This window comes from Narcine bancroftii, chromosome 1 (assembly GCF_036971445.1).
Source record: "Narcine bancroftii isolate sNarBan1 chromosome 1, sNarBan1.hap1, whole genome shotgun sequence".
NCBI lineage: Eukaryota > Metazoa > Chordata > Chondrichthyes > Torpediniformes > Narcinidae > Narcine > Narcine bancroftii.
This window is the reverse complement of record NC_091469.1, coordinates 420,699,051-420,724,841: the sequence shown is the minus strand read 5'-3', so window position 1 is coordinate 420,724,841 and position 25,791 is coordinate 420,699,051. Positions and strand designations below refer to the sequence as shown.

General features: G+C 39.2%; 2 protein-coding genes across 8 annotated transcripts in view; one reads left to right on the top strand and one right to left on the bottom strand.

Annotated features, from left to right (window-relative positions):
• The window catches only part of LOC138751597 (tax1-binding protein 1 homolog), a 244,849-nt gene extending 236,176 nt beyond the window's left edge, over positions 1 to 8,673 (top strand). For all 4 annotated transcript variants that reach the window (XM_069914095.1, XM_069914096.1, XM_069914098.1 and 1 more), the window contains one exon: positions 8,285 to 8,673. In XM_069914095.1, coding sequence (XP_069770196.1) covers positions 8,285 to 8,553 — 269 coding nt within the window. In that variant the 3' untranslated portion in view covers positions 8,554 to 8,673. The remainder of the gene's footprint in view (positions 1 to 8,284) is intronic.
• Positions 1 to 25,791, bottom strand: part of LOC138751600 (juxtaposed with another zinc finger protein 1) — a 228,436-nt gene that overhangs the window by 45,765 nt on the left and 156,880 nt on the right. For all 4 annotated transcript variants that reach the window (XM_069914115.1, XM_069914116.1, XM_069914118.1 and 1 more), the window contains one exon: positions 15,889 to 16,085. In XM_069914115.1, the coding sequence (XP_069770216.1) occupies positions 15,889 to 16,085 (197 nt within the window). The remainder of the gene's footprint in view (positions 1 to 15,888; positions 16,086 to 25,791) is intronic.

Here is a 25,791-nt window from a genome sequence, read left to right as displayed (position 1 = left end):
CCAGCTTTGTGGATGTTGAATGAAAATCTCTGCCCCTTCACTTTCCTCATATGACATTTCTCCTCCCAGTCATTTTGATTTTCTTTCTCTGACCCTGAGTTCATCAGTCCATAGAGGGAGCCTCAGCTTTATTCCACTGCATGCTGTCTCAATGAATTCTGAGTCTGACACAACACCAGACATTTCTTCTGCCACCTCCGCTTCTTTAACCAGAATCCTTCACCTCAAAATGTGGACCCTTAACAACATAGTCTTATCAATACAATGGTGGACTGGAGTAAATTATTTAGCAAGCAGTGACATCACTTGATGGGGAAAATGGCGGGAACACCCCAATAAAACACAGAACTATACCTCACTATACCCGTGTATGTCTTTCTTCGAGTAGTGGGCGGCTACACCTTGCTCTTTAAGATCCGTCCATACCTTAACACACTGTGACCTGTTTTCAGTAATCCCAGTGACTAGCCCCTGAAAATGCTGGTCCCATATCTCCTCTCCCCTCTACTGACTGCCATTCCCTGGATTTTTTTCCTTCAAAACCAACACCAGTCTAATCACACAATCAACTCCTACCAGAATTTTTAGTCTCCCATTTACCCTGCCTACCATTCTCTGCTCCTCAAACTTGACATGCTTTGTCTTCAAATCCAGGGCTTCAGGTGCATGGATAGTTTTCAGTAAATGGCCCAATGAACAAAATCATTCGAGATATATTTTATATGCAAATGGCCTTAATTATGTTAACGAACACCAGGAATATGTTACATGCTCACAAAACCCTTTACAGTCTCAATTACTATTGGACACAAAGCATCTCTGTAATGTTTGTTCTATACTGAAAAGACCCAAATAACATGGTTGTGAATGAGATTTAATTATTCTACTGGCTTTTAATCACGATATTGACAGCATTGTTAATGAATATGGTTCAAGTTAGATTTTCTATTCTTTTGGCTCATGTGCACAGCAGGACCAGCACTGCTGGGCAACCTAATTACCGCAGTTATTAAGTCATACAGAATGGAAACTGGCCCCTTGATGACTTTCCAACAAGAATGAAGATTTAAAAAAAAGACAAAATGTCAAAAACTCTGGGATCTGAAGGACAGAGAAAGGAATCCTAATTAAATCAAACTGATTTTCTGCCATTTTCTTTTTTTTGGGCTGTGAAGCAATTATGAGACATATCCCTGAACTTAAAAAAAACAAACAAGCTGTTCATTAATATTTCAGAGTGGTGTTGGTATGATAGGCCTTTTGTCAGCAGTGAGTCTTACACTAGTGGTCACAAAAAAAGAGGCAGATGGAACTTCATCCTGAGAAGTATGTGGAGATGCTTTCTGGATACTCAAATAAGGATGGATTATGTACAATAAATGCTAAGGCTCCAAGGAATATTGATTAAGAGTGAGTTTGAGAGCATTTAAAACACTTGGCTTCATAGGTTGGGCATGGAATACAGGAGCTGGGAAGTTGCAGCTTTGCAGAGCACTAGTTGTGCCATACTTACTGTGTGGGTTGGTCAGCACAGCTTTGTGGAGGAGGAAGGGAGATTCTGTAGTTATATCGGGCCGGCTGTGGGGCAGTTTCACCAGGATGTTATCTCAGTAGGAGAACTTTGCCTGGGGAAGGGGGAAAATGGATGGGCTGGGTTTGTTCTTCTTGGAGCAAAGGAGGCAGATGACGACAGGTGCAGGGCACCAGATATGGGGAGAACACCTACCATTAAGAAGCAGCAGCACGGGAGATGAATCTCAGGAAGGTATCAGAACCAGGATTCGAGATAGGTTGCTGAGAGCAAGAAACGGTTCCCGAAGGGCCTTGGGTGCTGAAAGCTTACTGATGATATTGGAGGTTTAGACCTGGAGCTTGGGCTGCCAATGGTTTAAACAGGAGTCTGTGCAGCTGTGGAGGTAAATCCACGGATACTCGGTACCTCTAAAGGGATTCTCTTTGCTTCTCTCTCTTTCCAACGTTTGGGCATCAAAAACAAGAAACCTTAAGTTTGAGGTTAAGGGCAGGAGTTTAAAAGGTAGTCTGAGCTGCTTTTTTTTTAAGCACAGAGTGGTTGATATCTAGAACATATATTCAAGAGGCATTTAATTACCCTATTTAAGAGATATTTAGACACAAATAAGCAAGTCACACAAGAAGTCAGTTCTATTGTGGGCAAAGGTAGATGGTCAAAAAGGTCAGTGGGAGGATTGTATACTGAAGGGCCCCTTTCTGTGCTGCACAACTATTTCACTAAACACAAATGAATGAAAGTGTATTGTCATGTACAGAATCAGAATTGTCATGAACATGTGTCATAAAATTTGTTGTTTTGCGGCAGCAATTACAAGTGCAAAATTGCTATAAATTACATTTTTTAAAAAAAATTAGAGAAAAAGTGAGGTAAAGCCAGAGGTTCATTGCCTATTCAGAAATATGATGGTGAAGGGGAAGAAGCTGTTTTTGTTCCGTTGGATGTTTGTCCAGGCTCCTGTACCTCCTTCCTGCTGGGAGCAGTGAGAAGAGGCCATAGTCTGGGTGGTGAGGGTCCTTGATGATAGAGGCTGCTTTCTTGAGTTATTGCATCAAAGATGTCCTAATGGAGTGAAGACTAATGCCCATGATGGCGCTGGCCAAGTTCACAACACTCAGAGCCTTTTCCTGTCTGATGCACTGGCACCTCCCTACCACACAGTGATGCAGACAGTCAGAATGCTCTCCATGGAACACCTGTGGAAATTTGCAAGTCTTTGGTGACATACCAAATCTTCAAATACTCCTAACGAAGTATAGCCACTGGCGAGACTTTTTTTTTGAATATTTTATTTTTGATTTTCCAAGACTCACACAAATAGAAAACAACAATATAATCTTTCCCAACTATGTCCATTTTCCCCCCTGTCCACCCCTCTCCCTTCCATACCCTAATACTTCAAGGAAAAGGTTATGTAAATAAAACAAACATAAAGAACCAAAAATCTATAGAGTCAGAGTCCCTTAATGAACCAACTATAAACCCAAAGTAACATAAAGTAAAATGAAAAAGATACGAAACAAGAGTACATCATCCGCGCCCCGAATCACTTCATTTATCTCAGTTGTTTCATTATTAGTACGGATTTTTACCTTTCTTCTATTTAGAAGGGGTTTAACTATATCTGCGTACCTATATGTTGCAAATAAGGCTGCCATACCCTCGTGAATGTGTCATATTTTCTCCTTAAATTGTACATGATTTTCTCTAGGAGAATACAACTCTGTAACTCTGTATTCCATTGTCTAATGTTTAGTTGGGAGTCAGACTTTCATATAATTGCTATACACTTCCTGGCTACTGTCAAGGTGACCTTCACAAACTGTATTTGGTATCTGGACAGTTTAAAACTCATATCCATAATGTTTCCCAGAAGGTCGAATTCCAGATCCTGTGGAAAATCCACCTTAGTAATTTTTTTCAGAATGTCCCCAAAGTTCTCCCAGAAGGATCTCACATCTGCACACAGCTAGGTTGAGTGGATAAAGGTTGTAATCTCCTCGCCACATCGGAAGCATATTCTGAAATTTCTGGTTTAGATTGATATAGTTTTTGTGGTGTGAGGTACAATTGATGCAGAAAATTGTATTGCACCAACCTGTACCTGGCATTAATAACTGCTGTCATGCTGTCCCGACACCAGTCTGACCAGCACTGCTCGTGGATTGTTGTTCCCAAGTCCATCTTCCACCTTTCCATTGACTTGATGGTGAGCCTTCATGATTGCATTGACATGATGGCTCCAGGATACATCTTCAGAGATGTTGACACCCAAGAACTTAAAAGTTATTTACCCTCTCCATTACTGACTCCTCGATGAGGATTGCTTTGACTTCCGCTAGTTTTGTCTTTTTGAAGTCCATCAGTTCCTTAGTTTTGTTAATGTGGGAGTGCAAGGTTGTTGTTGTGACACCATTCAACGTGCTTCCTCGTTGTTGTCTGTGATTTTCCCAGCAACCGTGGTGTCAATGGCAAATTTGGAGATAGCTTTCGAATTGTGCCGAGCCATTCAAGATTGTAGTGAGAGGCCAGTGGGCTAAGCAAGCATCCTTGAGGTATGCCAGTGTTGACTGTCAGTGAGGAGAATTTGTTACCAATTCACACTTATGATGAGGAAGTCAAGGATCCAGTTGCAGAGGGAAGTGCAGAGTCTCAGATTTTGAAGCGTGATGACCAGAATTAAGGGGATGATGGTGTTGGCAGTTGAGCTGCAATCAACAAAAAGCAGCCTGATGTATGTGTTGCTGTTATTATCAAGGAGATCCAGGGCTGAGTGGAGAGCCAGTGAGGTTGCATCTACTGTGGAGCAATTCTGGTGGTTGGTGAATTGCAGTGGATCCAGGTCATTACTTGGATACGAGTTAATTCTGGCCATGACCAACCTCTCAAAGCATTTCATTACAGTTGTCATGGTTACATACTTATTGTACCTGTGTTGGGAGTGGTGCCCATTGCTGCTGCTGACTTAATCAAAGCAACGTGCAGGAGTAATAGTATATGCTCATGGGTTAATTAAGCAGTCAGCATATGGGTGATGCATCTCAGGCGCAGTAGGAGGAGGAGAGTGAAGTGAGAGTGTCAAGATCACCCGTGTGGCGGTGATCAGCCAATGAGAAGGTCAAAGGGGTTTGGATGGGTGGTGTTTGGGGAGTTGAAGAATGCAATGTTGTGGCTGAAGAGAATTAAGAAAGTCAACTTCATTTTGTGCTGCAAGAAACGAGTGAGTGTATTCTTTAATTGTGTGTGAATGGGTAAATCAGTGCTGTTACACCAAAGATGTGAGAGCTACTTGGCAACATGCAATGTTGGATGATGGATGCCCTTTTGAAGCAAGTGACAAAGTCCAACTGCAGCAATGAGAGATTGAAAATATTGGCATAGATTTTTGCTACCCTATCAGGGTCTGACGACTGGTGAGGGTTTACCCCTTTGAAAGATGTTCCAATGTTGGCCTCTGAGACAGATTATCACAGGTCGCTAGCTTTGTCCAGCGAGTTCATTGGTACTCTTCAAACTGAGCATAAAAGGGATTCAGCTATTGGGGAGTGAAGTATCATAGCCATTTATCATGCCTTGTAGGATGTAATGGCCTGTAAGTCCTGCCATTATTTCTAGCCTCCCTTGGAATTGCCTCTTTGCTGCTACATTATCTAACCACATTGCACGCATGAACTGAAATTCATGCTTACTGGAGCCACACTGGTACGCAAAATACACTCACAAACAAGAAGTGTAAATTATATGAGAAAGAAAAAAAAAATCATAAATATTGGAACAGAGAAATATTAATAGTTGACGTCTTTTACAGCTATGAAGCTATACAGCAAAGTGAAATAATGAGCATCACATTAATACAAACTCCACCAAAGACTACACATAAGACAAAAGCTATCCATGATTCAATTATTGGTGGAGTGTAAGGAAAAGTAGTGCAGCAGAAGAACTGATGCCTTGTAGCTTGAGTGACAGGTTACGAATGCATGTGACTGTGTGAGCTTCTATTTGGTGCTTTGGTTTTCTCCATATCCCAAAGATCAGAATCAGGATTTATTGTCATGAACAAGTCATGAAATTTGTTGTTTTGCAGCAGAATTATAGTGTAAACATTCATATTATAACCATCTTATGACATTACTATATATAAAAAAAATTATAGTGCAAGAAAAGTAAGGCAGTGTCTTTGGTTCATTGATTATTCAGGAATCTGATGGCAGTGGGGAAGAAGCTGTTGAGTGCACGTCTTTAAGCTTCTGCATCTTTTCCCCCTGATGGTAGCAGAGTGAAGAGGGCATGGCCTGGGTGGTGGGGGACTTTGAGGATAGAAGCTGCTTTTTTTAAGACACCGCCTCACGTAGATGTCCTCGATGGAGTGGTCTGGTGCCCATGATGTCACGGGCCGAGTAAACCACCTTCTGGAGTTTATTCTTGTCCTGAGAGTCGGTAGTGATGCAACCAGGTACAATGCTCTCCACGGTACACCTGTAGAAGTTTACGAGAACGTTCGGTGACATACCGATTCTCCTCAGTCACTTCACAAAGTATAGCTGCTGGCGAGCCTTCTTTGTGATTGCATCAATGTGGAGGCTCCAGAACAGATGTCGACACCCAGGAATTTGAAGTTCCTGACCGTCTCCACTACTGAGCCCTCGATGAAGGCTGGGTCGTGTTCCCTTGACTTCATCCTGAAGTCCACAATCACCTCTTTGGTTTTGCTGACATTGAGTCCAAGGTTGATGTAGTTACACCATTCAGCAATCTGATCTGTCTTCCTCATTGCCGTTTGTGATTCTGCCAACAACTGTGGTGTCATCGGCAAACTTGTAGAAGGCATTGAAATTGTGCCTGGTCACACAATCGTAGGTGTAAAATGAATAGACCACATGCTAAGCATGCATCCTTGGGGTGCATCTGTGTTGATAATTAATGAGGAGGAGATATTGTTTCCAATTTGTACTGACTGTGGTCTTCCAATGAGAAAGTCAAGGATCCAATTATGTGGGGGGGGGGGGTGATGGTGGTACAGATGCCTAGAGTTTGTAGCTTCTTGACCAGTACTGAGGGAATACTGGGATTGAAGGCCGAGCTGTAGTAGATGAAGAACTGCTGTATGTATGAATTGCTGTTTTTGAGGTGATCCAGAGCTGAGTGGAGACCCAGCAATAATGTTTCTGCTGTGGAGATTGTGACGATGGATGAATTGCAGTGGGTGCAGTGGTAATTCCGGCCATGACCCAAGACTCTCAAAGTATTTCATCACAGTAGAAGTTAGTGCTATTGGCCGGTGTCATTGAGGCAGCTCACACTGCTCTTCTTGGGTACCAGGATGATCGATGCCCTTTTGAAGCAGGTGTGAACCTCTGATTGCAGCAATGAGAGGTTTAAAATGTCCGTGAACCCTCTGGCTAGTTGGTTGGTCCAGATTTTCAGTACCCTGCCAGGTATGCCATCAGGGCCTGATACCTTGCGAGGTTCACCCTCGTGATGTTCTGACATCGCCCTCAGAGACACATATCACAGGGTCCTCAGCCTTTTCAGGGATTCTAGTAGGCACTATTTGGTTCTTCTTCTCAAAGCGGGAATAGAAGGTGTTCAGCTCATTAGATGGTAAAGCATCATAACCATCTAGTGTTCATCCTCACTTTGTAGGATGTAATGGCCTGGCATCATAACCATCTAGTGTTCATCCTCACTTTGTAGGATGTAATGGCCTGCACTCCCTGACAGCTGGTGTGTAAATGTCTCCATCTCCTGCTTCCACTGGAATTGCAGATATGAGATTATTAATAATTGACATCTGTGAATTACCCCGAGTGAAGATAGGTGGTAGAATAGGAACTCATGGAAAATACTTTACAGTTAAAATTTATTTGGAGACAACTTATTTAACTTGATGAGCTGAATGGCCTTCTCTAATATTGTATGGAAATATGAACATGATCTATCTAACAGTTAAAATGAATTATTTTGACTATCTGTAACTGCACATGCTTTCCAACAAAATGCAACTTAACCACATGGTATACATTTCTTGTTGTACTTGAGAATGATCTCAGTTCACCTATACCTACTGTAGGCTAATTATCTAGTCAATTTCATTCATAGGTTGGCAACCATATACTCTATATCTAATCAATTTCCCATTGCACTCTGTTTTTTTCCCCCACACTACATGTTAAGGATTTACCTGCATGTTTTTCCCCCCCCCGATATGCAGATACCAATATTTGATAAATAATGATGACATGTAAAAAAAAATCACCTGCAAATAGAGAATCTCCAGAGGCTATAATTGACTGCGATAACGGTGCTACCAAAAACGAAATAATGAAACCTATGTTTCAGGGATCACATTAATATTAATTCCACATGAAATACAAGACTAGATATGTAAGGCAAAAGCTATTCATGATATCTTTACCAGGGGAGCTATTACATATCTCTATCTTGGTAAACCTCAATTGAATTTGGCCTTACATACTATATTTCAGTATGAAACTTAAAAATATAATTTTAATTGGGCTGCAACCATGTGCCTTTGGATATTTAAATATCCTACATAGTTTTGTTCTAGTCTGGTGGATTTGACCCACCCCCCCCGCCACTTAATATGATGAACAGAGGCTACAGAAACATATGAGGCTTGTAAACACAACAGAATACTTTCAGCAATCCACATATGTCTCATCAACTATTTATTTACTATGTTCCATTTTAATTTATCCCACATTTGTCATCTATCTTTTTGAATTACAGTGAAACCCCAATTTTACACAAATTTGGATATAACGCGATGTGTCATTGGACTCATTCCAATTCCCGGTCCTATTCTCAAAGCTCAAGCCGAGAAGTTTGACAAGCAGATCAACGGAAAAACCTCACAGTTCGAAGCTAGCAATAGATGGCTAGACTGGTTTAAAAACTGTCACGGGATTTCTCGTGTGTCAGTATCAGGAGAAATTCGCTCAGCCAACAGTGCCTCCGCCAGCTACGTTCATGCACGGAACACTCGATCACTTTTTTAAGAAGTGCTGAAATTTTTACAAAGTCAATCCAAAATGTATACAATAAACTGTAAATGACGAACGCTAACATTCTTGAATGTTTTTATTTGGTGCTTTGTTTATTAAAAACCTTTACTAAAAGTTAATTTGTGTTTTAATTTCTACTGTTACAACAATGATTTATTCATGGAATTCTTTAATTTAAAGGTTATTTACTTGCCAGAAGGTAAACGTGCAAATAGGTCAAAATAGGGCAAAAATAGGGATGTTTTAGGATGTTATGACAACATTGGATCAGTTTGAATGCTGATTTTCTTGAACCCCGATTTAGAGCGATCCTGCTTTTATCGCGATGACATTTTATGGACCCCAATGATCACGTTATAATGGGGCCACACTGTACTTTGTGTGGAAAATGAAATCTTGCTTTCAGTCGGTGAGAAAATAAGGCATAATAATTGAAGTTATGAGGGATGTGATGAGGCAAACAAAAGAACTCTGCCATGCAATTTAACTTTCTGTTACAATAGTCTAGTCATCACCAGTCTTTTTGACATAGTTGAAATGCAAAGGACAGTGTTATCAGGAAGCCTATTCTTAAATATCCCATTCAATGAAGTAAAAATAAACTCAACCTCTGAAAATTCCCTGATCTTTTGCACAAAAAAATGATATATTTGAGATTTGATACATTTAATTATAAAATCCAAACATAAAGATGGATAAAATTATGTATTTTTATGGGCAATGGAAACGTTTGTAGGATAAACATTGCTTTGCTTCTCTAAGACAGATATTGCATCGTTGTGTAGTGTGGCACGACAACCTTGGTAAATGAGACAGACCACAGATGAACTGAGGAATTCAAAATTAGGCATTGACGAGATGCTGTGGGCAATGAGCAGCTGCACTGAATTAGGAATTACCACAATATATAATCAGCATATTTCCGACTGCCCCTTTACCAATATGAAAGGGGTCAACAGAGCGGACCGGATCATCTCTGCAGCAGAACAACCAGGTACCACTCATTGAAGCTGTTGCACAGAGCTCCTTGCACACTCAAAAGGAGGCTACATCAGGCAAACCTCTGAAACACGACCGAATCCTCTTAAGAAAGAGTATTGGAAAGCATAGAACAAGCAATCCTCAAGTACACTGCAACCCATTATCCAGCCACCATAGAAACAAGAGCCTTTGGTACTATTTTCAAGTTGAGATGAACAGATGTTCATAATAAATCTTCTCCTGGAGTCGCTACCAGCATCTATCCAATTTAATGAGTCGATATGATATGAACAAATGTTACCTTGAACTCAGCAAAGATCATGGGACATTCTGATGATAAAGGTGAGGAGCTGCATTGCTCAAGTCTCCATTTCTCTACATATTCTGGAATACATATCTAAATAAGTGCAAGATTATTTCACCTCATTCTACACACACGGGTGCAATATTACTCCAAAATTTTTTGTCATGATCCAAGATGAAATAATTGATTGAAGCCTTTGACCAAAGCACTGAGACTGCAAAATTTATAATTCAGATGCAGTCCAGGTATTAAGTTTTGTGTGGTAGCACCTCCTTTAAGTTGGGTTTCTCTTGCAACAAAGAACAAAATAATAGGAGAATGAAGAGTGCTTTCAGGATTCCCTCTTTATTTCTCATATTTCCAGCATCTGTGAGCTTGTTTTTGCTCTGATAACATAAAAACTTTTTAATTTTTTATTCCCCCTCCCCCCCCCATATATACTTTTGAGTAATATCAATGCTAAGAGCCTTTTAAAAAAAAAAATCAAGGCATGGGTCAACCCTACTTGGACAATCTTCATTGACATTGAGTCTACATTCTAGGATTCCTAAATATGATGATAACTGGAGCACTATTTGCTCAAGAGTTCCAGCATTTAAAAGAACGCAATGCAAATTAAAAAAAAAATTCCACCATATAATTTTATGGCATCGAGGAAAGCAATTTAGGTAGGATGTGTTCAGAGATTCCTCTCCTACAACATTCCAAAAATAAATCAATGGCTCTATTTTCTCCAAATATTCCTCTCCCTTTTTCTGCATAAATGCTTCCCCTAAAGATTTGTACAATGATCTCTGTATTTGATAAAGGTGCTATGCTTGTCTAATGATTGGGAACGTGGCAAATAATGACAGCTTAGAGAATTTCACACCCATATTGTTGCTGTTACCGAGATTTATTTAAGCTGTTTATAAAATACTGCAGTGCGTGAAAACTCCATTCAACTCTCTTCACATGCTCCAAAGAAATGACTTCCCTCAAAAGGCAGAAAATGGAAAAAACTTTTGAATTTCTATCCATTCAATCTAGAAAACATTTGGAATACAATAATTTGCAGTTCACAATAGTGCATACCAATAATTGTAAATGCAAAAAAAAATTTAGTATACTTATGCCTAGTTTCCAAACTCTTGATGTTAACTTTGCTCTCAAGTTCAGGAAGGCACAGTCATCAATATTACAATAATATTTACCATCCTGACAAATGTAAATGTAATTTATATTGGTGTACTTCCTATCAGGCCTTTTGCTTACTGAAATGATAGCAATATTAATTAATGTAAGCAGCTTATTTAAGTATACCGCTGTAAATACTTTGTTAGTAGCATTAAACTGAGAGCTTTATTTTAAGGAATTTATTCAGAAATTTATCTAATTGTAGCCTCAAGCTCTTTGTCCAATACCACCAATATATTTCTACAATATCAATACTGGACACTGATACAATTTAATAATTGCAACCCACCACCAGCATAATTATGAATAAGCATTAAGTTGGGGGTGGGAGAAGGAGAACTTTCAGCAGAAGGTCACCAAGGACTATATGAAAAGCAGTTCTCTATGTTAATATTACTCTGCTCAGTCAAAAGTCTCAGCAAAATATTTTCAGGTTTTTGACAAGATGCTGGTTTTTCACCAGTTTTGTTTTCTTAAACACCACTCAGAAACCTGTTGCAAAACCAGAGCTCAATTACTTTTGTAAATAACTTCAAGCATCTGAATTCAAAAATGTGCTGCTGTTTTGGTGTCTGAAAGCAAATATGGTACAGATAAAAGGAGAGGGCGATTTCATTCTTTTGGCATTAAGCTGTGCGTTGGAAATGTAGCTCTACACCAGTTCCCAATTATAAATTAAAGGGGTCACATCAGCTTTACTGGAGCATAACTGCAGTCTCGCCATAGACATCTAACAAACTAATGCAAATCAAGAGCAGATATGAACAAATCTCTTTTGAATTACAAATGTTCTGTCATTTTGTTCTCTACCCTTTTTTATATTATTGTACTTTGGAAAAAAATTCTTACCTTCTTGTGCTTAAGGAAATAAATAGTTGTTTTATGACAGTATGCAGAAAAGATTTAACCAGAAAGATTTTATCTTATTTACCTTTGCTTAAGCACTGTTCTGACTTACACCAATTGCATTGTTTTTGGTGTATCTTTTTGTTGCATCATTAAGAGCAGATTGGAGCTATCCATAAGATACATTTACAACATGTAATACAGAAGTAAGTAATTAACCCTATACAGGTGAAAGAAAAACAAAATCAGCTACTGATTCTGGTCTCAACTAGAAACTGTATTTTTTAAAAATGTAGACATGCAACACGATCATATTAAATTTAAATTTAGATACACAGCAGGTAACAGGCCCTTTCGGCGCATGACTCCATGCCGCCCAATTTACATCCTATTAACCTACATCCCCGATACGTTTTGAAGGGTAGGAGGAAAGCAGAGCCCTGAAGAAAACCCACGCAGACACGGGGAGAACATACAAACTCCTTATAGACAGAGTGGGATTCAAACCCCGGTCCAGTCCCAATTGCTGGTGCCGTAAAGACATTGTGCTAATTGCCAGGCGAACCGTTATCGGCATATCTGGCTCCGGATCCGTGCTCCCAAATACACCAATTGACCAACAAACCCTGTACGTTTTTGGAGGGTGTGAAGAAGCTAAAGCACTAAGAGGTAACCCTTGAAAGCATGGGGAGAATTTACAAATTCCTTACAGTTGCTGCTGTAATAGCATTGCGCTAACTGTGCTGTCATGTAATAGTCACATACAAATAAAATTGCAAAAGGCCATAGCAACAGCTATTAATAACCTCTTTTATTGGTTATTAATTTTTAATGAGCATTTACATTACAAGAAATAGCTTGTGTAACAATGATTATGGTAATAGCTCCTGACATTCTTGTCTGTGACCTTTGACACAGTTGTCCACACCATTCTCTTCCAATACTCTTTCACCTTCACCCAACTGGTTCCATTCTTAACAATCCTTTTGCAGCTAGAAAACTAACTACAATTGATTCTGTTTGTGTATCTATCCTAAGATCTTTTATTGTCTGCTTTCTATTTCTTATCCCCATGGAAATTACACTACAAATTAAAAGCAGGTATCGCTGGCAGATGGAAAACACCAAGCACCACTAACTCTCAACCAGGTGCACGTCCCTGACCTAACGCATTGCCTGCCCCACAACTAAAATTGGATAAGTAAGGGAAGAATTAGTCATAGTCTTTAGTTCCCATTACGAAGTCATAAATTGCTACAAGACCACCAAGTCCTACTGACAAAACATTTCTTTTCATTGACGGCCAACTGTGAATATTTATGATTTTTAAAATGTATTTTATTTTATATATATGTTATTTTTCCTCTTCATGGAGTCTCAATTATACTCGCCCATCATTTTGTGTATTTTTCCAGATTTTCAGCATCTGCAGTCTTTCTTGTTTGCCTTCCTTTTGCTGCTCTACTGAAAAGTCTCTTCGAGGTACACCAATCCTGAAGAGGTTTTCCTCCTCTCTTTCACGGGAGTTCTGTGAAAGCCACTCTCACTGCTCCTCCTCCATGATCCCTGCTCTTGGGCTCTATGATTCACCCATTACCTGCCAGCTCCTGTTTCATCTCCTCACCCACTCTTTTATTCTGACTTATGCCCTCTTTCTTCCCAGTCCTGATGAAGAGTTTCGTCCTGAAATATTGACTGTCTGTTGCTTTTCATGAATGTTGCCTGATCTGCTGACTTCCTCCAACATTTTGTGCGTCGCTCCAGTTTTCCAGCACTTGCACTCTTCCTTGTATTAGTGCGTTTTATGCAGCTGGAAGGCTGCAGCAGATAAGACTTTTATTGCATCTGTTTTCCTTATGTATTTGACAAATACCCAACTAATGAACTCTATCATTCTGCTTCCTCCTATTTTGAGTGTGAACAAGACCATTTACAATCTTGGTGTAATATAAGGCCTCCACTGAATGAGGGAGTCATATGAAGCCTCAGGTTCAATGTCATTTTCAAGATTCACTTGTCTCCCACTGAAATATTGTTAAATTCTACCCCAATTTTTTTTAGCTATTTTATTTCTTTCATTGACTTCACCTTTTTTGGTTACAAATTTAAGATAGCATGAGGTAATATTCCCTAGATTGTTAAAATCCTACAATCACTATCCCTTGCATGTTTTCTGCATCTAATTTCTAAAAATGATCACCAAGTACAACTAATACTTAAGATTCTGAATTACTTATATTACAACATAAAAAGAAGAGCAGGAGTAGATTACAAGGCCACGGCTGATTCTGTCTTAGGTTCATTATCACCTTCCTGTTCTCTCGCCATATCCCTTTGAATCCCATGAGGTTCACATATCAGTTAATTGATTTAAGTACCTGCTTCTCTGCACCCTTTTATTATTTATTATTATTTGGAAATTTTAAGTGTTCCTTTGAGTGAACTCAATTACAAAATATGCCAAAACAATGCCAAAATTCTACCATTCATCTGCATACTAGGTAGAAAAATAATGGTCAATTAACCCACTGACCACCACATCTTTTGCAACATGGGAAGAGCACAGAGGAAACCCACGCAGTCACAGGGAGCACATGCAAATTCTGCGCAGACAGCACCGAAAATCCAGATTGAATCTAGATTCATGAGGCACCAGTGCCACTTAGGTTATACTGCTCAACAGCACCACTGTTCCTTCCCAATTTCTTCTTTTACTTCCCATTTTCTAAGTGACAAATATTTACTTTGGATTGAACAATACCTGCATTTAAAATATCTTTCAGTTTTAAATGCCCCTTTTCATTTCTTCACAGTGCAAACTATCTTTCAAGTATTCAAATGTTCAGTGGGAAAGAACATTTTATTTCCATTTTCATAATTGCAGAAGTAATTCTGAATATATCTTACTCCTCCAATACATTTCAGGATCTTCCTGAAAATAATAATAATACTAATTTTAGAACTGACGTGTTGCTTAAATTGGAGCCATTATTAATGAGGATACATATGGTGAAAGGGAGAATAGAACTTCGGACACAAGCAGCAGAGCACTGAATAATCTGAACCTTGTGCAGACAAGAATGAGGGAGGTAAACCAAGAGCATAATCATTCCCCCACAATGTGATGATCAGAAGCATATGTAGATGTGGCACCAGCTATTATATTCTAAGCCCAAGCTAATGAAGGTAAGTATCCCAAGATAGTGACATAGCTTGTAGAACCACATTGTCTTGGAGCTCCAGCAACCTGGATATGATCCTGACCTCTGGTCACATACATGTGCAGTCTACCGTCTCCCTGGTTATGTAGGTTTCCTCTCACATCCTGGGGACATGCAGGAGGGCAGGATGACTGGCTACATGACTTTCCTTAAGTGTGCAGGTGAATGGTAGAATTGTGGGTAGGTGATGGTGGGAGGGGTGATTAGAGCGAGGGAGTTGATGGAAATATGGTGAGAATAAAATAAAATAAATGCGTTGATGGCTGGTGGATTCCTGGTGGGTTGAAGTCCCTGCTTCCATGCTGATTAACTCCATCACATGATTGAGAAGGAGTAATGCAATCGCTCTATGCTTTATTCACTATCTTATCTATCTGTGCTGCATCCTCAAGGATAACTGGTTTTGTACTCCTCTGTCACTCAGAATTCCCCAGCACCCTAACCTTCTCTGTGTTTGTCCTACCATTATTAATCCAGGTGCTTCACTTTGAATTATGTTTTAACTTCACTTTGCATTATCAGGATTAAATTCCATCTATCATTCCTTTAAGTGGAAATGAGGCCAACATCAGAGAAGCCACAACCTTGCAAAAAAGAATATAGCAGGTATAAGGGGTCAAATCGCTTACACCTATGCCTACATCTTGATCTCTTCTCCTGGTTCAGGTATCTGCCTCTCATAATTGTAATTTGCACAGCAAACTACTGCAGAGTACTTATTTAAGCTATATTTATCTCTTTTTGTGTTACTTTTTTTGTTTACAAGTTCAGTGTGTCTAAAGGGATTGTTTTCTTTTGTACCTGTGGGAGTAATGCTTCGGAATGACGATGATGGAGTGACAGGTGGGGTGACTGGAGGAGTAAGGCTACCACTGTTGTGACGCTGCGGGGTTGAAATACTTCCTCGAGGAATCGTACTTGATAATGATAAAGATAGTTTCGGCTGAATCTTTTTCTTCAAGGATTCTTGTTCCCGGCGAGCAGCATCTGTCATAAATCTGTAGTAGTAAAACAAAGCACAGATGATTTGTGGCATTCTAACAGAAATAACATTTTTCCAGATCACTTCTACTGTATCAAATCTTCTCAGGAAAACCCTGGAAGCGCAGAAATGGGACTTTAAAAAAAAAATCAATTTGCTAAAATTTCACATCTATAAAAATAAATTGGTAGTTAGATACTGCAATGATAAACCTTTGGATTGTTGGTTGTTCTTGATTATATCTACCAAATGTTACATTTGTGTTGGATTGGTTCATGGTTGCATTCTCATCTCCAAACTTGAAGAATCACCATTCCATGGCTTGAAAATTCAAGTTAAACTAGCATTCCAGTGGCATTCCAGTGCATTAACAATAGAGTAATACAATGCAAGGCAAAGCATCTTCTGAATGAGACATGACATGGCCTCATCTATGTTCTTTTTTGGACAAATAAATATCAATGGCACAAGTCAAAGAGTTTCTCCCAGTTCACCAGCCAAAATTTCTTTCAACTCAAAAGCACCACAATAATTCACCTAGAGTTAAACAAGAAAATCTACAGACACCGTGATTGTAGTTTACACAACAATTTGCTGGAGGCAAAGTAAGTTGTGCATCATTTTTATGTTGTAGCCACTGAAAACACAGTAGTGGCTGATGAACACAAAATAACGACACACAGCTGCTGGCAAATCAGAACTTGTTTACTTGAGTCACGTGTGTATTCTTTTAAAACACTGAAGCACACAGGTTCGCTAGACTTCTAGGGTTCTAGTTTATCTATAGCGCCACTACATGCACCCTCCCCCACCCCCCCAAAAGAACCTAGCAGTTTTTGGGAGGTCGATCTCTGCATCAGACTGCTGGCTGATGAATACGGGCAGTTTTGTCAACATGGAAAGGTTTGAGCCTCTCAATTGTGAATGGCAGAGGATGCCCAGCAATATCCAAGATGCATGTAGACCTCGTTCGCCTCATCACCCCATATGGCACCTCAAGGGCTGTCCATGTGTTCCTCTATGTACGAACAAGTATTCACAGTCTTTCAGTTCGTGTGGTACAAAAGAAACATGTTTGCCATGTGATGGTGATGATAATTTGCTTATGGTATCCCTTAGTCTGCCCAGCAACTCTTTGGGGTCTTCATCTTTACTGGATCCGTGTGCAACAAATTTTCCTGGGACCACCAAAGGTGCGCCGTATACAAACTCCGCAGATGAAGTGTGAAGATCCTAATGTCAAGCAACACCCATAGTAATTCGTCTGCCCAGTTGAGACTGTCCAAATACCACAACTGAGCGGAAAAGTGCATCTGCCACTAAGTTGTCTTTTTCAGAAATGCGCATTATTTTGGTAGAGAATTCCAAAATGAAGGATAACCGTCACTGTTGTCAAGCTGACCAAGGCTCTGACACCTTCAAAATTGCGAAGGTCAAATGTTTATGGTCTGTTAAAATGGTGAAAGTGTCTGCCTTCCAAAAAGTAATGGAAGTGACAGATGGGCAAATATATGGCTAGGAGGTCTTTATCAAAGCTTCTGTAATTTTTCTCGGCCTCTTGGTGGAGGCGGATAAAGAATACCAGTGGCTTTCATTGTCCATTAACATGCTGCTGCAGAGTGACCCCTACGGCCACATCAAATACATCTGTAGTTGCGTTTAGGACTGGATAACCAAGTATGGTTGCTTGAGCTAATAGTTCCTTTGTTTTTATGAAAGCATTTTGGCTTTCACCTGTCCACTGAATAGATTTGGCATCGCCAGACAGCAGATTGAACAGAGGCTTCATAATGTGAGCTGCTGCTGGAAGGAATCGACGATAAAAATTAACCATGTCCAAGAACTCTTGGCCTTTGGCAGCAGTTGGTCTGGAATATTCAGTAATGGTCTCGATCTTGTAAGGCACTGGAACCACGCCCTTATTAGTGATTGCATGTCAAGGAATTTTATGGACTGTTGTCTGAAAATATATTTATCTGGATTGATGGTTAGTCCAACTTCTGGCAAATGTCTAAAGAGTGTACGCAGATGTTCAAGTGCTCTTCTTCAGTTTTGCTGGTGACAAATATGTTGTCTCAATAAATGAAGATGTTGGACATGCCACGTCCTACTGTGTTCATAACTCACTCAACCCAAAAGGCATACATAAAAATTCGAACAATTCGAAAGGGGTAATTATTGCCATTTTCGAGATGTCGTCTGGTTCCACTGGCATCTGGTGATATCCGCACACCAAATCCACTTTTGAAAAGATTTTCACCCCATGTAGATTCTCTGAAAAATCTTGAATATGGGGAATAGGGTAGTGATCCGGTATAGTGGCGCTGTTGAGGCATCTATAATCTCCTCAAGATCTCCACCCTCCGGTGCATTTTTGGACTAAATGTAATGGAGACACCCATGGGCTGTCGGACCTGCGAATTGGCCCCAGCTCTTCCATTTTGTGGAATTCTTGTTTAACTAACTAGTTTCTCCAGAGGCAAGTGATGTGCCTTAGCATGAATGGGACGACCCTTGGTAGAATTATAGTGAATTACTCCATGTTACACGGTGGGGTCGAAAACTGCAGAGTTGTAATTTCGGGAAACTCTTCTACAAGTCTGGAGAACTTATCAACAGTCTTACGCAGGGCTTGAAGGCATAGTGCACGGAACATGCAATTCTCCCAGGTGAATAGTTTGAAAGCTGGTATTATCCACCAACTGACACCCTTTTAAATCCACCATGAACGAATGAGCTCGAAGGAAATCGGCCCTGAGTAGAGGTCATGACGCTGCTGACAAAATAAAAAGCCACGAAATTAACATTCATATTTTTGGTGCCATATGTTGGAACTGCTGAGAGTTGGAGGTTAGGGATAGGATAACATCAGAATGGGACCATTCGGCACTGCCATTTTGGCGTGAGCCATTTGGCACGGCCTGTTTGGCGTAGCCCATTTTTGCAGATGCATTTTGGCACAGACCTATTAAATGGGTAGTTTAATAGTAGTTTGTAGTTATTACAACCCATTAAAATGTCATCAACAATTTTGACCAAACGTGGAAAGGAAAAGTGCTCATACGACGGCTATATATACGTATTTGAGAGATATGTTGCTGATAAGATAACAAAGTTTTGGAGATGTGAGAGGAAGGACATTTGCAAAGCTCAAATTCATGTTAGAATTGGTGAACTAGTGAAACAAATTAATGAACATTCGCATGCAGCTTCGGCATTGAAGGTGGAAAGAGATACCGTCATTTCAAAGATAAAAGTACGAGATGCTGAAACTGTTGAGGGAACTGCACAAGTGATTAACAAGCGCCTAGAAAATTTGTCTGAAGCTTGCCAAGGAACGACGCCTAACAACAGAGCGCTGAAGAAAATGGTCCGTAGGACAAGGAAAGAAATTGGTGCTTACCCAGTAAATCCAAGAAATTTAGAAGAACTTGTAATTCCAGATAGCTTTAAAACATATTCTGTTGATGAATATAATGAAGAACAATTTTTACTAGCCGACAGCGGTAGCACCACCTGCAAAATTCTTATATTTGGAAGAAAAAGGAATGCCGAATTTCTAAGACAAGTAAAAAAGTTTTGTTGATGAACATTCAAAATTTCCTCACCTCTATTTTCACAAGTTTATGTTATTTTAGGGAAAATACATAAAGATGTGTTCCCACTGTTGATTGCTTTACTCCCGAATAAGTTACGAACAACATATGATAAATTATTTGAAATGGTTCTGGAAATACAGCCTGAATGCCGCCCTGACATTATCAACTGTGACTTTGAACTTGCAAATTTCAAAAGTTTACAACAGCATTTTCCTTCTGTGGAAATCAGGGTTTTTTTTTTAACCTGGCTCAAAATATGAGAAAACATCTTGCCAGTTTGGGACACTTGAGTAGGTATAACATTGACTCGAAGTTTTCTTTGAGAGCTAAAATGGTAATTGGTCTTACATTTTTTCCGATTGAAAACATTGATGAAGCTATTCAACATTTGGCTGATGCGCTTCCAGATGAACTGCAACCGCTGCTGGACTGGTTCGAGGATAACTATGTAGATAGAAGATTATGCAGAGAAAAAGGTAGACGTCCACCGCTTTTTTCAGTTGGAATGTGGAATATTTATGAAAGAACTTTAAAGAATGAGGACAGAACAAACAATCATGCAGAAGCTGCTCACAGGAGATTACAATGCAAACTTGGAGTGGAACATCCAGTTATTTGGAAATTTATTGACAGTTTACAAAAAGTTCAGAGAGGAAGGGACATTTACTTTGATCATCTTGTAGCAGGGCACGATATTCCGTTGAAATTAAATAAATTCAGGGAAGCATACGCTTGAATACAAACTCTCGTAAGAAGATTTAGTGGGAGAAATTATGTTGAGTATTTACGAGGGATTGCCCATAATTTTGAATAAAGGTCATATTTTAGATTTTTTGTAATTAACTTAACTCTATCTAACATTTTTACTAGAGAGAATAAAATTTATTTTTAGTTCTATGTAAACATAATAAAGTATTATTAATTCCCATCTTGCTTACATTAATGATTTTAACTAAGCCTGAATATCAACTGCGCTGAAATTGAGCCGCGCCAAACAGGCCACGCCAAATCGCTTGCGCCAAAATGGCTGTGCCAAAAGGTCCTAAAATCCAGATAATGTGTATCAAAACCAGTTAGTGGAAAAACATTAACTTACGATTCTGTGTCCACCAAAAATTTACATTGGGATAGCTGATCCCAAACATATAGAAGGGTTGTAGATTTTCAGCCAACCGTTGCACCCATTAATGACGGTCAGCCAGGGCGTTTCCTGAGAAAGCACAGGGTGGCAGGCACCTATGTGCATTGACTCCCCAACGCCGGTGGTAAAAACATTAGATGCAATTGTCGACAGGCTGTCGGTCTGACTTGAGACATTGCCTCTTTATAGGAGCTGGTGTGTTGAGATCGTTAGCTTGGGAAGTAGTGTCAACAACAGAGATGCTGGGTACATACAGCTGTGACGCAATGACGTTGTCTGAAGACCTTTTGGTGTGTTTTTTTTTGCCAGCCACAGGACGCCTGCCTCTGAAGCTACTGCCCTGGGGTCTTTGAAAGAACTCTGCAATAATAAGAGTCTAATTAATGTCTTCTGGCATCCTCTCCAGGAAGATCTATTTGAATAACATATCTGGCTGTTGGCCGGATGCCAGGCACAGCATGTCGTCCATTGGTTCAGACAGGGCGTGATCACCCAACTCCTCCATATAACAGTCTGGCAGCCCTCTCTCTCTGTGGGACATGCCGTAAATTCATAGCTGGAGCGCTTTTAGAGTGTCATACTTGCGCCCTCCAGGCTTGGGTGGATTGCGCAGGACGTAACCGACTCGCTTGGCAGTGTCTTGGTCCAATGCACTGACAAGGTGATAATAGTGAGTCGCGTCCTCCTCGATCTTCCTGAGATGAAATTGTGCCTCAGCTTATCAAAATCACATCAGAAGGGCGGTAGCTTAACAGCAAAAACTGCAGTATCTATACTGTCCAAAAGCTCATTTTGGACTCGTTGGGGTCACCAATTTTAGCCACTGAAAATGCAGTGGTGGCTAATGAATGTGAAATAATGTCACAGTTATAGATAAATCAGAACTCGTTCACTCGAGTCACGCACATATTCTTTTGAAACACTGAACCATGCGCGCCATGTCATGACGTTATAATGTCCTGTGCCAGTTCACTAGACTTCTGGGAGTTGCAGTCTATCTATAGCACTGTAACACACTGTAGCAAAGATAAAGATATTTTGGGCCTCAGCCCTTCATCAAAGAATGAGCAAAAAGCAGACAGGCACTTTTTTTTTTGCTTTTTGCTCATACCTTGATGAAAGGCTCAGACCCAAAATGTTGGTGATGTATCTTTATCCTTGCTACATAAAGAATGCTGTGTGACTTGCTGAGTTTCTCTGGCATTTTTTGCATAAACAACCATAGTGCCAAGCAAAAACTAGCAGCATTTGACTGAGTAATTAACTTGCAGCATGGTGTTACAGGACTTCTGAGGACTTAAAAAGTGCCTTTCAGCCAGAGAATCTTCAGCATCTTAAAATTCTGAATTTCCAATAAGATAACATGTTATTCTAAACTCCTGTGAGTAAAGGTCTATTCTTCTTAACGTTCTTCATAGGATAACTCCAAAATCCCAGGAATAAATCAATGGAATTTAAATCATAACAACTCCAAGGCAAGTGCGTTGTTGTTTGTTGGATAGAATTTAAAATTTCCAAATATCTATATTGTCTAATTTTGCTCAATCTCAGTAAGAATTCCTTACTCATCCACACTGACTCAGTTGTAAAAAAGGCCAACATTTCAGTTGCTTTTCTCGCTGTTTACAATAGCTAATCACATTCTATTTTCTGAACAAACATTCCAAGCTCTCTAAATACACCAACATCAGCTTGATGCAAGAGAAAAACAACTGAAGTAAAACAAAAATCAGCCATTATATCATTGAATGGGTGAATAGTGGCAAAGGGCCGTGTGGCCTTTTCTTTTTATTTCTTGTTCTTTATAAAGAAATCCAGAGTCTCTCAATTTTCCTCATTTATTCACAATTAATAACACTTGCTGTTAAACCAGTTGCCATTCATCAACCCAGAATACAGAAAAGCTTATAAAACATTCCTTTTGTAAGAAGGCGCACACAGCGAATTCTATTTTTTGAAAACAGCAGTCATTTCTAAGGTCAGTTTTGTGTCAGGTAATTATGAATTAAAATTAAATTCACCACTTTACTTCCTAAAAGATTTGGTTGTTGTTGGCTAGGGAATAAAATAGTAGTTGCAGTACAAGTATTACCTCCAGACAGAATCCTTCTCCATTTATGCTGGAAATAATCAGAATTCATGACTCATGTTGGAACTCAGAGCATTGGGACTAGTGCTGGCAGAGCCATGAATCAGTGATAAAAATGTTAAATTTTACAGTGGCAAACATGACAGCCTCTTGCCATCTGGCAGCTTATTAGTCAATACTATCCTTTTATTTGTTCTAACTACCAGAACTGCACATTTAGAACCAACCTTTTACAGTGACTAAGCATGTCAAATCTAATTTGTAGTACTTGGGATTTTACTGGCATTTAGGGAAGCACATGCAATTTCTTTGCTTTACAGTTTCCATGATAAGGCAGAGCCAGTGGTTTAATACTGTTGGAAAATTGTGCCATTGGACTATGATTGGTTATATTTCTTTTAGAAGTTTAATTTTGCAAATTGCTTATGGGAAATATAAACCATTAGACTGTTCTTATCAATATAGAACATAATGAAAATGGTAACCGATGAAGAAAATAGCTTTAAGTGGCTGATTTTTAGAGAATTATGTGGAAACTGACTTAAATCACTAGAAAATCAATCATCTTGCTCTCAACATGTGTAATTTCAAACCCAAACAACTATCCAGCAAAGCTCTGTGTGAGACCTGCAAGTCTCTATTTGTACATCCAATTAATGCTTCTTCAGAGCTCCATGGGTTACACCACAGCTTTGAAAGAAACATCAAAATAAAAATTAACCTCAATACTCAAATGCAAAAATTCAGCCTATTTCAAGTGTACAGTACATTGTGTAAATAGTAAACCATATTCCTGATGGAAGTCAGGAAAGAACAAAGATAATATGACAAGGGTGTGGCCTGATATTTCAACATTTGATACTCACAAGAACAGGACTGTAAAATCAGTTAGTTATCAATAAGAAAGTATTCGATCCTTGAAAAAGTATGGTGAACATGTGTAAATAAAAACCTCTCCTATTAGGATGAAAAAAAAACACCAGACATCAGAAATACCATAATTTGATTTAAAAAAGAATGAATTGCTAAGGCTGACTTACTTATTATAGCAGGATTTAAGAGAAGAACAATCCACAACAGGATATATAACTGGCAGTTAAAATCCCCACCAAGAACCAGAGAATATAAACTCAGGTCCAGTAAAGACGAAAAAAAAAATTGAAAAAACCCCACATCATCTACATTAGGAGCAAAGATATTAGTAATACAACCATCTTATTATACAATTTCCCAGAGACAATAACATAACGACCATTTGTATCTGATACAACATTATGCTGAACATAGGGAATATTTTTATTGATAAGTATTGAAAGCCCTTCCCCCACCTTTTAGCTTGAAAAGTAGAATGTTAGTGTTGTCCCCTCCACAGGGTCATAAGCCAAGAATTATCACATCCACGAATCTGTGTTTCTTATAAGAAAACTACTGCGATTTAAAGGTATTTGACATGTGACAATGCTTTCTTTCTCTTGATTGGATGGCTCAATCTGTTAACATTCCATCTAACAAAATTGAATCAATTAGCCATTATTAAAAACTAATAGTGTGGATTGAATAAGACATATTATTCAAGTCCTAGATGTCAGCCTTCACCATGAACATGAAACCAAAACAACATTGAAGATTAGCTGTAGAAATCCAATGTTTATACAAGTTCCCAGTGCAATGACAATGTTAGAAAAACATTCCCCTACCTCCCCCACCCTAGCACTTGTTTCCCACATCTAGAAAACTGCTGAAAATATCAACAGTTTCCCTGTAAATAAGATGTATCCAAATAACTTCCTGCTAAGGATTTTATCTCACACTCCTAAATTTCAAATGTAAATATTCTCTGCACTTCTAATTAGAACAAGGTCATGTTTTGTCTTCAACAAAGCATAAGAAAAAAATCATTTACAAAGTTTCTCATGCAATTTTTAAAATGTGTAACATCGTTTTCCATCTTTACTAATTATTACTAAATAAAAAATATATATAATGAAAGAATACTTCTCAATATTCTTGTTATGAAAATTAAATAACTCAATGAATTGAATACCAAGAGAAACCCATACATAACTGCAATCCAAATGGATTAATCAATCCATATAATATTAAAAGAAATTAGAAACAACCAATCTTCATCCAGTGGACCTTGTATAGTGATAGAGACCTTAAAAACAGCAGTAATTCATCAGCCTCAGTCATGAAATAACAGTTCACACAGGGCACAATGCAGAAGGAAGATCATTATTATCTCAGCTTCGTCCAGTGACCTAAGTCACTTCTTATGACCATTAGAAAATGTAATCCAGAATTGAGCACGGTATATCAATGAAGGTTTAAAATCCCAATGATACAGTTCCAACATAACTTCTCTGTACTTGGCCACTTTGATTCATTACTTCAGGGCAATAATCCACGATGATCCTGATCTGTTGGGCACAATATACAAGCTTCCCTTTTTATTGGACTTCAGGGATCAGAAAATCCTTGGTTTGGTAGCAATGTAATCTGAGAATGACAGAGCACAGTTTCTGACCCATGGTCAGCTTGGGTACTAAGTAACAGTGAGCTCTATCAATCTCAGGCGGTGATGCGAGTAGATCTCTCCCAAACACCTTGCAGAGCAGCTCCAAAAAAAAATCGTAAGCTGCCTCCTTTCAGTAGACTCAGACAGGCCCAGAAAATGTATATTTTGCCTTCTGCTCTTGCTTTCCAAATTATTGACCAATGTTATTCACTTCAAATTGGTGGTAGTTAGATTGGAGCATACATCTTCCAATTCTTTAAAATGGTCACTCAATTTGTTTCAGTTCAGCTCAAGAGATGACAACCGCTCACCCATGTTCTTGACCTGCTGAATGAATCAGTTCAAGTTTAACCAATCTGGCCCAAGTCATTTTTA